This window comes from Bidens hawaiensis, unplaced genomic scaffold (genome assembly GCF_021521415.1).
Source record: "Bidens hawaiensis isolate Kalapana, Puna unplaced genomic scaffold, B.hawaiensis_p1.1 tig00006617_1, whole genome shotgun sequence".
NCBI classification, from domain to species: Eukaryota; Viridiplantae; Streptophyta; class Magnoliopsida; order Asterales; family Asteraceae; genus Bidens; species Bidens hawaiensis.
In genome coordinates this window covers 600,629-613,725 of record NW_027491447.1, presented here as the reverse complement: position 1 = coordinate 613,725, position 13,097 = coordinate 600,629, and the positions used below count along the sequence as shown (strand labels likewise).

The 13,097-nt window shown below is 38.5% G+C and overlaps 1 protein-coding gene across 1 annotated transcript; it reads left to right on the top strand.

The window, feature by feature from the left end:
• The first annotated feature begins 5,398 nt into the window (after positions 1 to 5,398).
• Positions 5,399 to 7,557, top strand: LOC143633088 (WRKY transcription factor 22-like). The gene is made up of 3 exons (XM_077101442.1): positions 5,399 to 6,053; positions 6,176 to 6,286; positions 6,812 to 7,557. The coding sequence occupies exons 1-3, from the start codon at positions 5,695 to 5,697 to the stop codon at positions 7,215 to 7,217; spliced, it is 876 nt and encodes a 291-aa protein (XP_076957557.1). The 5' UTR covers positions 5,399 to 5,694; the 3' UTR covers positions 7,218 to 7,557.
• The last annotated feature ends 5,540 nt before the right edge of the window (positions 7,558 to 13,097 follow it).

Sequence of the window (13,097 nt, the reverse complement as noted above, 5' to 3'; positions counted from 1 at the left end):
TCACTGGTGTGTTAGCAGGCAATGCTTAAATCGTAGGATTATGTGACGATAAAAAACACAAAAAACCACCACTTCGTTCTGACCATGAAGCGAGCACATCAAGCATTAGGTGTGGCGCGAGCACAACGACGACGTTGTACGATAAAAAACACGAAAACCACCACCATTACAACTAGTTTGTACAAATAATAACGAAATGTAGAAATATATATATATATATATATATATATATATGACAACGCCATTTGCGTATTAACGAAATATAATTAAATCTTAGGATTTACGTGACAATAAAAAGCACAGAAACCACCATCACGTTCTGACCATCAAGCGAGCACATCGGGCGTCAGGCGTGGCCGCGAGGACGACGATAGACCGGGATTCAGATGTAGGTTTGATAGCACGACGGCAACGATGCCATTCGTGACACTGCCATTAAGATAGATTTTTATTATTATTTGTACAAACTCGTATGTATATATCGTTTATTTACATAGTTTCGTTATAATTTTTATAATTGTTGATAAAGAAAATAAAACAAAATCTATTTTTAATAAAACAACAAAAAGAAAAACAATAATTAAAATAAATAAAATTAAATTAAAAGTAAAATAAAATTAACAAAAAAAGACAAAAAAAACCTTTTTAGAAAGTATCCTTATATGCCGCGGATAGAGCTATAAGCGGCGGTTTGAGAGGTGTAGGGTGTGGTTAGCAAGACCCTCATTTTAATTTAATTAGATATTGCTTTTAAGGGTAGGGGCACAACCCAACCCGAAATAAACAAATTATCCTAAGCTTTCAACCATTCACACGATGACAAGTCAAAACTACTCTAAGCTACTGAAATTGATGAAGGTGGTGTTCCATCTATACTCAATTAGTCAAATTACAACCAATCGCATACTATTTATCACAAACATACTAATTATTAACTATCGGATTGTATCCCCCGCATTTTCTACCCAAGAAAGGAAAATGTGTGTGTGTGTGTGTCTTTGGGGGGGGGGGGTTGCTGTTATACCCGAACTACCCGAAGCATTGTACCCACTACTACCCCGCCACCCTTAGGGCAATTCCTAGGTTTGGAATTGATTAGCAAGAACTTGATCGGGGTACACCGTCGCCAACCCCCTCCCATGCAGGGTCGGTCCCAAGGATTTGAATGCATCGGTCGAGCAAAAATAAAAAAGATCCGTTAGCCCTAACGAGTAATGAATTGTATAACCTAATTTTTTAAACAGCTATAACAATACATCTAATTTAGGGGCTCAACAATGAACAAAACACCCAATACGACTAAATTGAAAATTGTAAATTATGGCCAAACTGACCACATCAAGAATTTAAAAAAATTAATTAATTAAAATATAATATTGGTGGCCATCGTTGGCCTATTGATGGTTAATTGTGGTCTACTGGTGGAGACGGTGGCTAATGGTAGTTTGGTGGCGGACTAGGTGGTTGATTACTCGACAGTCTACTACTCATCTTCACCCTTGCTCGTCGCTACTCTGTTTCTTTTTATATATATTTTGTATTCTATTTACTTTTAATTTGGGTCCAATAGTTCAATAAATTATAATTGGATACTTGAATTATGGATCAAAACATTACCTAGACCTTGTAACTCAATAAGTTATAGACTTATAGTTAAATACTTAGATTATAGATTTAAAAATTGTTAGGACCAAATAACTCAATAAGTTATAGTTTCATATTTTTATAATCTGCTATCATGCTTTGATTTTCACCAACTATGATATAGATTTGTGTATTTTTGTTGTGGGCATTGTTTGATGATATATACTGAACGACTTAAATTTACACCATTTGTATCCATAATGGGACAGCCCTTATATATATTTACAAAGGATTCCACTTTATCAAACACCTTAGGGCTCGTTCGTTTTACGGAATGGAATGGAATGAAATTGAAATTGGAATTTGCATAGGATTTAGAATTAGGAATTGGAATTGGAATATGAACATTCCAATAGGAATTGGAATTGGGAGGAATTGAAATCCAAATACATTCTTAATGTGTTCGTTTGACAAATGAATAGAAATCGAGGTTTTTTTAATAACAATGATAACGGCGAAAACATTTTATTTTTTTAGATTTTTTTTCTTTTAATTATATTTTGTATTATGACTTTTTTATTATTTTTTTTGAATTTTTTATGGGTTTTCATTAAGATTAAAAACCCTCAAAAAAATATTCAAAAATAATAATAAAAAAATTCATAACTCAAAATATAAATAAAAGAAAAAAAATCTAAAAAAACTAAAATGTTTTGTTCGTTGTCCTTGTTAAAAAAAATCGATATAAAATTCCAATGAATTTCCTTGAATTCCTCCACATTTTGGAAGGATTTGAAATTCCTTTATTTAAAGGAATTTGAAGGAATTGAATTCCAATTCCAATTCCAATTCCAATTCCAATTCTTTGAACCGAATACACCAAAATGGAATTAAGATTCTAATTTCAATGAAACGAACACGCCATGTCATGGAATTTTAATTCCAATTACTTTGAATTCCCACGACCGTGAAACGAACACGCCATTAGTATCATTGGGCTAGAAGTCATTTGGCATTATATATATTATGTTTTTAATGCAAATTTGATGTTATCTGATATCAACTTATAAGCTATAAAACATACATATGAAACCCTTAAAATAGTTAGTTTAATATAGGTTCATCAAATATTATCATGGTAAATGTTATGACATTTTTTAAAACAAACAATTAAGTAGTGCCTTTTATTATTGGGCAGAAGAATATTGTGTCAATTGCACATCAATTTATATTTCACATAGAGATAAAAATATATATATTTTTTCTTTAGAGTAGAGTATAAAACTTTACAAGAAAAGGAATGGAAAATTGCATTAATTTTATTTGATTTGATAGTTATATTGTAGATTTGTAGACTTGTAGTTAAGCCTTTTGTTCTCTTCTTAAAATATCTTTTTTCTTAAAAGTATTAAATATTTATTTAAAAAAAGGGGCAATTCAGGTTGTGCATAGCAATGTGTCGACTCCAAAGAGGCAGGGGTATGTCTTTAGCAGGTTAGGGTTTGCAATTCAGAAATGGGTGGCGGCGTAGCTTGTTGCCCGCCTACCTGCTATATTGATGTAATATCTATGTTTCTACATATTGGAACCCAAATTATAAGAAATTAAAGGTATAAATGAATATAATCCAACTTAAAAAAAACTGTTTGTTGATAAATTATAAATGTTACTATTATATATATTAAAGCATGTTTAATATATATATTTAATTTATAAAATTCAACTTTTGTTAGTGACCAACTAAGAAACCTCACTTAGTCAGTGCACGCCAATTACCCATGAAGTGGTCTCTACCCTGACACAACCCCTTTACCACTAAACGTGGCCCAACCCCATCTTATCCCTCCGATCCTTGACAAGACTAGGAGCCTTTGAAACGAAAGAGTCAACCAAGTCATGTAGTCCCCATGTTGTGAAATTCATGTACATCTCAATTGCTGAATTTGAAGAAACACATAATCTTTTCCTTTTAGTTTTTTTTCAATAGAACCACTTTTTCTTCGTCTATTAACCTTAATTTTCATCTTAATTTAAATAGCCTAAAAACTAGAGGTGCAAAATGGTATGTCCCTTCTTTCTCCTCTTCATTTGACCTATGTTGGTTTAGTTCATATATGTATACATGCGTCTTGGGGGAGTGATTAAAACTAGGACTTTCCGCCGCCTGCCACCCCCCTCCCCTCCCAAAAAAAAAAAACAAAAAACCCACCACCACCCACCCACCCATTAAAAAAACTTCTTTAAGTCCTTCAAATTTTAAAAGGTAACAAATTATATGTAGATAATTATTAGTTTAAATTTGTTTTAACAATAGTTTGTTGTCTATAATTATACATATGCATTGATGATATAGGGATCGCATGATATAAATCAATTTATCACGAGAAAAAACCCAAAAATTACTATGCGCTTTACGTCTTTTAAAAGATTGAGACGGCATGTATGTAAACCATGTATGTATGAATTGAAATAGCTCATTTCAAGAACTTGATAAGAACAGAACATGAAGAATCAAAGATAACCATTAAGTATATTATATTTGATGTCCAAAATCAGTAATAGTATTTAAATAGGTCAAGGATACCAACTAAAAAAAAGGGAATGATGAACTGGTGATTTAATCCCAGTCAATTTGAAACCTTACATATTTAAATTTTCCAGATAGATACTTAAATATTATCATCATTGTTTTCTAAATTTTCTTCTTTTTATTTTTAACTTTTATTCTCAAATCTCATATATTCGATAAATTCTCTGATTCATATATTGCATATCCTAAATTACTCTTTTTATGTTTCTATAAAAAGTTTTGGGGGATATGAAGCACATAAATATATGAAAGAGAATTATTTAACTAAAGAGTAAAACTATTGATTAAGATCAACCAAAAAAAGTATATAGTAGTGTTTACAACTTTACATGACAACATACTATTTATTATTATTATTATTATTATTTAGTTTAATTTTAAAATTGGAAAAAAGTTAGTGGTCAATCTTACTTTAAACTATTGGAGCATTCAGGATTAATATATATATTTTAAATGTGTGTAGAGTTGATGCATGTATACATATGGACTTTTACACAAATGAGGAAATGATTGTCACAAATAGGGTGGGATTTAGTTCCGGAAAAATCTATAAAAGTTCAGAGCAATATAAAGTGGGCCCTAAAACACAAAGCATGTTAGCGGGCCACTGACGAAAGGAATGATATTAACAACTTACAAGCTTAATCATATATTATTATATTAGGTGTTACTTTTTCTTGGAAAATTTGAAAAGTTTAAAAATGATACAAATTAATAAAGAAAGAAAAGCTTTAAAGTTTTAAACCAATAAGCAAGAAGACTAAAAAACTGAAAAAAAACATCACGGATTAATAATATCAATTAATCACGGGCATAATTTATTAATTTTTGATAGACATAAATCTAACGCAAAAGTTATAGGTTCATATTTAGTCTACATAAGTTTGGGTTAGTTTCTGATCGATATACACACGTTTAGATAAATGATCAGTCTATGGCTAATCCATTTAATTTTATATCTTCCAGAAGGTGTTTAATATACAAAATTATGACGGGTAAATATGTCATAGTAAAATAATAAGTTAGCAGAAATGAGTGTTTGGTTATACAGTTTAAGTATAATTGTTTTACTTGTAATTCTTAAATATATATATTTGTGCTTTGTTGTGCTATGTTTTAGTTCTTGTGCTATGTTAACATGGTCCCTCTAATTACTCTTGTAAAAAAAAAAAAAAAACCTTTAATTACTTGCTTTAAACAAGAAGCTATAGATCTTTTGATATGAAATAACAAAATATTGCAATTGGTTATATGGTCCATGCCCACCAAAGCACATACATACAATCACATTGTTGGCTTGATAAAAGCCAAGCAGAAAGCGGCCCCTTTTGACTTTTGTTCTCAAAATGTCAACGCCAAATCGCATAAACTATTTACAATATAATTGCATTATTATAACTCCACACGCCCTTTTATATATACCCCAATATACACACAATACACCATCACCTCACACCTCTTCTCTCTACAAAGTCAACGCCAATAAGATATTATTCATACATACTTGTATTTAACTAAACATGGATGATGAATGGGATTTGCATGCGGTGGTGAGGAGTTGTGCCGCCACAAGTGCTTCAACGGCTGCCGCGGTGAGCCCCATGGATTATGATGATGGTTCTTATAACTTGGAAAGTTTAGCCTCAGGAAATGAAAGCAACCCTTTTGTATTTCCGAGTCTTGGAAATGTTTCTGGTGGATTGGAGGATGTTTACAAAGCGGGGTGTGGTCAGCCACTAGTGTCGGCTGCTGGAGAGACTACTGCTGCCATTGCGACGGGTATTGATGGTGAAGGGTTCAGTCACGATCAACAGTTGCCAATGTTAACTGATTCTCATTCTTTTTCTATGAGTTCTCAGTCCACACGCCATAGAAAAAGGTAGTTAGTGATTTACATAATAATATAATTTACTACAATTTTTGTATAAATATAAAATACAATTATTGGTTTCTAGTTACTTATGTTTATTTATTGAATGCAAAATAAATTTGTATATGAAGGAAAAACCAGGAGAAGACGGTGTTTCACTTGACACAAGATCAGTTAAATAATGATTTATGGGCATGGAGGAAATATGGGCAAAAACCCATTAAAGGCTCTCCTTTTCCAAGGTTTATTTCTTGCTATTTACGTATGTATTTATTGTTAGTTTAATATTTATTGAAAAAAATGAACTTATTCAAATTGACAATTTTTATGGATTGACAATTGTGTTATACGACTTGAAAAACGACACGAAAATAATTATGTTTCGGGTCATGATATTTAACAATTTTATTTAAATAGTTTGTGCTAATTAACCCATTTATTTCAAATTAGTTATGGTTTATTTAACCCATATATTTATTTCGAATTACCAACTCATTTAACACAATACAACTTGATTACAACTCGGTTTCCTTTTTTAACTAGATATATGAATCATATTCATTTTAAGGATTCAACTAGTTAATCAGACGTATTCACTTTAGGGATTCAACAATTAATATGACACGACTCACACTCTTAATTCCACACCTCTTCAAACACATAGACTTGCAATGTGACTTGTCATTGACAATTGAGGTCACTAAAAATAAAAATGTAAAAGGATATATTTATTGGAATTTAATTTTTTTGTTTTTGTATATTTTCAGAAATTATTATAGGTGTAGCACAACAAAGGCTTGTGGTGCCAAAAAACAAGTGGAACGAAGTCTCATGGATTCAAACATCTTCATTGTTTCGTACTCCGGCGAACACATCCACCCTCGTCCTACTCACCGGAGTTCGCTTGCTGGAACCACCAGGAGTAATAAATTCAACACCGATAATAATATAACTATCAACCCACCACCTCTCTCTACCACCAACACCTCAGTCATTGACCACCCTCCATGTTCCTCTTCCTCTCTAGCCTCTACTTCAAGCTTTTCTCCGACAACATCGTTTAAGGAAGACGAATACGACAACAACGAAGAAGAGTACGAGGAACCGAATGTTCTCATGAATGAAGATGTTTTAAAGAAGTTTCGAAACCTGAATGGCGGCTGGCAATTTTAAACATGTCAAATATTATTATTATTTAATAAAAAAGAAATCAGGATATTCTGTTTGTTCAATGATTTTGTTTAAAATTTGACAACAAGGACCATTAAGATTGATATTAAGAGATGACATAAGATTAGAATATCATGTATCTTTAACTTTATAAATTGCCATTTATAGAAGTTTTATTTTCTTATCGTTGCAATGATGTTGGGATATATTTGCTCAGTAGGCCATTAGCTAGCAGACCAAATCTTATATATTGATTAACATTATTTGTATGTTACCAATTCGGAAAGCCAGGGAGGATATGCTGTATGATTTAATATGTTATATATACTTAAAATAAGATGATATAGTTGAGGTTTTGTACTTATCTAGAGTAAGTTACATTTTTGTTATTTGGGGTAAAATCGTCACATGGTAGGCATTAGGCAACATGCTAAGAAATGTATGTACGAAACGTATATGGGTCATAACAAAGATGCCCGCGATGAAGAGGCATATACTCGAGAAAGATACATGTGATCAATACTGGACTAACTTTTGAAGAAGGGATATACGAATATACGATTTAATCCCAACCGCCACATACTCGAAGCATTTTTAAATAATGGTGTTTATAAAGTTAAAAATGAACAAATTAAATAATATAACCAAAATTGGTAAGGTCTTATGTTATTAATCAAAATCAACTTAAACTAAGGCTTAATTAAGCAATATAAATGTCACGTTTTAAACCTTTTACGCAATATCATTAACTTAGATATGGATTTTCATATAAGACGATTCGAATTGTTTGTCCTAGGCCCAATAAGAGATGATCTCATCAGCCCACCGGCCCCACCCCGACCCCACTACGTTTCAATTTTCATGATGGTAACAAGCCCAAAACTATAGATGCTGGGCCCAACAAACATAGAGTACTTTTAGCAACAGGCAAATTTACTCACATTTGAACGGACTAACTTCGTTTAAAAACATTTTTTGTTTCTAAAATGTTAAACGTCCTAAGGCCACCCGTAGTGGGTGCGATCTCTGGGCGAATTCAGGCAATGGTCGGCAAGAACACCGCCCCACACCCTCGGCGATTTTAGGGGCGATAAAAGGGGGGGGGGGGGCAACTGTTTATCTGCTTCTTCCCTTTTCTTTTTATTATTATTATTATTATTATTATTATTATTATTATTTTGTGTTATGTATATATATGTGTGTGTATATATATTAGACCACATCACCATTACATCCCAAAAATAAAAACCCACCATTTGCCGACTAGACGCCACATAGCGCAAAACGCCCAATTTTGTAGCCCCTGCACTACACATAGCCTAATAAATTTATAAATCATAGGACTTACTTTCAGATTAAAGTATTTCATGTTTGTAAGAAATCTATAATCAAAAAAGACATAAAGTTTGATATATTATCTTTGAAATCGAAAATTCAAGTTCACGTGTTAACTAATCAAGCGAACTCTTTTATACGCGGTTGCGCCCGCAAGAAAGGGGGGGGGGGCGTTCAACCGTTACAATCATTTTGTTGAAGAATTGCAACTCTTCATGAAAAGGTATGATGGTTATAACTTTTTACTTGTATTCTAGAAACATCAACGCTAGAACTCTTAGTATTACTCATTGTTACCACTACAAATAGATATCACTAAGCATCGTTACGGATAATCTGGGGGTTAAGTAATGTTTCCCACGAGGATGAGGTCCAGCAGAGAAGGTTGTTCTTCAGGTGACCTGCAAAACAGACACCGTAAGCTCGTCACTGAGAAGGGGGGGGGGGGGGTTCCTCCTTGTGACCACCCTCCGGCGTGAGAATCAGACTAGATTGCTCTGAATATAAGTGTATATCAAGAGATTGCTAGATAAGATAACGAGATATCAGATGATGTCCTTACCATTCCAAGGTGTTGGAGTATTTATAGCCGAAGGTAGGTTTCCTAGAAGGTACAGCCGGCTGAATAGTATTCCTGTTCTACCAACAGTGGGTTACGCACGAGCCATGCTGGTTGGTGGATAGGCTGCGGCCGACAGTGACAAGGTCGGCTGTATACTGTTCCTTTACTGCCGGCTATGCACTGTTCCACCAACTGTAGGCTGCGCACGTCCCACAGTAAGGGTTGGTGAGTAGGCAGCGGCTAATAGTGAAACAGTACTAGAGGGTGCTCCTCCTCGTACTGTTGTCGGTGAGCTGTCACCCTGTGATTGGTTCATGGGCTGCTCTGGTCAGATCGTCTGTTTTGCCCATACCTTGGTAGGTATAGTACAAAAGATCTTCCAGAAGCATACGGACTGGCTCATTTGGGCGGGAGTATTCCCGCCTTGCTCATTCCTTCAGGTGACAACTGTATTTGATAGCTAAGTGCCTTGTGCGTGTAGCCTTGCTGCGCGGGTGGCCTTCCCTGATGGCTTGTATCCGCAGCTGCGGGAACAGGCAGAGTACTTCACCATTGGGAGGCATTTCCTGCGGGAACAGCTTGCATACTGCGCGTAAGGACGTCACGTCTCTGAGCATGGTGGGTCCTGCGGATCCAGTTGGTTTCTGCGCAGACGTCTCTTTTCAGGGTGAGTCTTGCGGGTCCAACTGGGCTCTGCTGGGACCTACCTCTTCAAGTCCCCCCAGTCCAATGTTCTTCTCATGAATGTTTAATAAAGTGAGGTGAACTTTTGGACTTAAGCAAAGGGTTTTGAAAAGGGTTTAGTTTTAAGGTTTTCCATGGGGATTCTTCCCGCGGAAGTCCTTGTCACTTGCAGAAATTCCCGACTTTCCTGCTTGATCTTTGGGTATGATGCGGGTAGGTCTGTAACCTCCTTGCAAGTCAGGAGCGTTGAGTCCCACGTGTGGATTCTCCATGAGGTTTTGGTAGTTTTGAACATAGTGATCAATTATGATAAAACCACCAATTCCATCATGGAGCTTCAAACAATGTAGTTCTCGACGTTCCCGCTATGCGTGGATGTTATTCCCGTTTCCGCAAGCATTGCCCAGAAGATCCTTCTTGGTTTCAATTCCCTACGGAGCGCTAGGTATGTGAAGGGTTTTGCCTTAACACTGTACCCGCACTCGTCTTACGGTTACTTTACTTCCAAGGTGTTCCTGGCGTTAATTCCCTGCGGGTGCTAAGTATGTGAAGGGTTTTGCTTTAACACTGTACCCGCACCTGTCTTACAGTTACTTGGTTGCCAAGGTAAGGGGTATTTTCCCGCTTACTTTTGAATCTTTTTGAAATTTTTTGAAATTCGAAGAGTTGGTGAAAGGATAAGAACAGTCCAAACTGCTGAAACGTCGTGCGACGGTTTCTTCTAACTGTGTCAGGACGTGCAGGAAGTTATGGTGACGTGACAGTACCTGGTCATTCCAGACGCTTTTTCAGGCGCGTGGGCGCGATTTTTCGGGCGCGTGGCCACGAAATTAATGGTACGCGTCCTTTCAACAGCTGTTGTCAGCTTGCTTTTTGCCACGTGTCATAGTTTCATTGCACCTGCGATTTCTCTCTCTTCCGCATTAAATTCATCGCATTAATTGCGATTAGTATATAAAGGGGGAGATGGTTCTTTGTAATCCACACTTTCACTTTTCTCTTCATCTTCAAAACGATTTCCGGCGAATACTCATCTTTTCAGTCAAGCATTCTCTTGAAATCGTTTTCTTCTTTCATATCTGCAAGATGTCGTCTCACGATCTTGAGGCTACAGCCCAGGAGGCTGGGGTGTACGCCGATGACAAGAGTACTGCTGGCGAGTGCCAGTGTGCTCTGCCTGTCGATCTATATCAGTACATCGTCAGGAAGTTCATGCTCGAGTCTCTCGAGCCTGAGTTTCCTGAACCCCATCAGACGGTGTATGATGCCCCCAGAGGCAAAATCGGGGTATATGCTGCATTCTTTGTCTATGGGAATCTTAGGTTCCCATTGACAAAGTTTGTGTACCGTGTCCTAGAGAGGCACGGTGTACACCTGTCCGAGGTGCACCCGATGGCGATCGCGAAGATTCGCCATTTCGAGTGGGTGTGCCGGATTCTGGGCATTGAGCCCTTCGTCGACCGCCTGATGACCTTCTACTCTTGGAGGTGTATCCAGGGGTGGTATACTCTGATAACCCGTATAAAGGGTTTGAAGATTTGCGCAACCGAGCGCAGTCTTCGTTCGTGGAAGCGGGAGTTCTTTTTCATCTCCGCTCGCGCCATCCCCCTTGCCATGAAATTTAAGAATGGGCAAGCTCTCCCCAGCCTTCACGCCTCCAACTACCAGGAGGCGGAATGGTTTTCAAAGATTTCCCGAGTCCAATCTCCGGTTTACCGGTTTGCGGAGTCCGGGATGGTGATGCTCGGGATGAGCCGGGTGTGGAAAGATGCGGATGCGCAAAAGATCCCGATCGTCCTCGAATACGGTTTGAACTCTGTTCCTTACGGTATGCTCTGTTTACTTTGTTTATATAGGTTTGTCTTCTAACTGCTTTTCTTTTATTTCAGAGGGGAACGACTTGCAGTCGCTCCTGTATCCGCGGGAGGCTGACAGTCCCGCTCGGATGGGTACTCGTGCTTTAGATGAGAACGAGTTGCCCATCCTAGAACAAACGGCGGATCGGTTCGTGGAGGTCTACCCGCGAGGCCACGAAATTCTGAGCGCCAGGCGGCCAGGTAAGGCGTTATTCAACCCTCGACCCCTCAATGCTGAAACCTCTGCTGGAATTCCTCTAATCTTATGTTCTGATGAGGAATCCGCAGATGGTCCTCCGTTGGTGCGGAAGAAGAAGGCTGCCGGCGGGAAGGGGAAGGAGAAGGTGGCCTCCACTGCCGATCCGGTGCCTCGGTCTGACTCAGAGGCCGAGAGCGAGGAGGTGGCGGGGAAGCCCGGTGGTGATAAGACCACCGTTCCGGAGGCTGCGACGACTGTCACCTCCGGAGAGCCCAGGATGACAACGGTGAGCGGCGTGAAGAGGCCGGCTCCATCGGGTTCATCCCCGCCTGTCCGCACTTTTAGGCTCAAGAAAACCCGTAAGTACAAACTTTATTTTTAACTTCATAGCTTTCCATCATTAATACTTATCTTCTTTGTGCAGGCGTGGATGTTGACGCATTCCAGGGTGGAGCGGGGAGGAGTACCTCCCCGCCCATGACGGTAGGCTTGGTCAGCCTACCTGAGGCAACGACCCAGGCGGCTGCGCCTACGCCTGCTTCCGCTGGTTCAGTTGCTCACTCCATTGAGCAAACTGTTCCAGCTGTGATGACATCACCGCCGGCCGTCAGTGCCATATTTACCGCATCTTTTACTGAGCCGGCGGTTACTTTTGCTGCGGACTCCGCAGCGGCGACCGCGGCGGCCTTCACCATGCCTCCTCCGTCATCGGCAACGACGGCCGATCCTTCAGGTATGCATGGGGCTTCTCGCCAACCTCTGCCTCCTTCCCATCTACCTGACCTCTTGGACGGATTTCCCTTGGGTTCAGGTGATGGGTTTGGCGGCTATCGGCCTGTTATTGACCCTACAGGTGCGTAGGGTTCTTTTGGCCTATTATTTATTTTTTTTTATATATCATCTTTTCCTAACTGCCTTTTGTTTCTTGCAGTGTCGGATTCCAATGAAGTGTATGTTCCACGATGGAACATCCGCCGAGGAACAACCCTTCGCACACCTGTGGAGTGCGTGGAGTGGGCTCGTCACGCAGCTCCCAGTGGTGCGTTGGGGGAAACCATGGCTAGCTACCAGGAGGGTAGGCTAACCAATGAGCTTCGGGTTCTCCTGGCCCGGATGCAGCCGCGCGTCGAGCTGCTTTGTCGTGAAAACGACAAGTTAAAAGCAGCTCGCATTCAAGAAGTAGCTCAGGCGCGGGCTGTCCGTGAGGAGAATAGGAGGCTCTCCGCCGCGGCTGCGGAGAAGGAGAA

Coding starts and splice junctions, on each gene's coding strand:
- LOC143633088 (XM_077101442.1), top strand. CDS start 5,695: ATGGATGATGAATGGGATTTGCATGCGGTGGTGAGGAGTTGTGCCGCC. Junction 6,054..6,175: donor TCCACACGCCATAGAAAAAG/GTAGTTAGTGAT, acceptor TTGTATATGAAG/GAAAAACCAGGAGAAGACGG. Junction 6,287..6,811: donor AAAGGCTCTCCTTTTCCAAG/GTTTATTTCTTG, acceptor GTATATTTTCAG/AAATTATTATAGGTGTAGCA.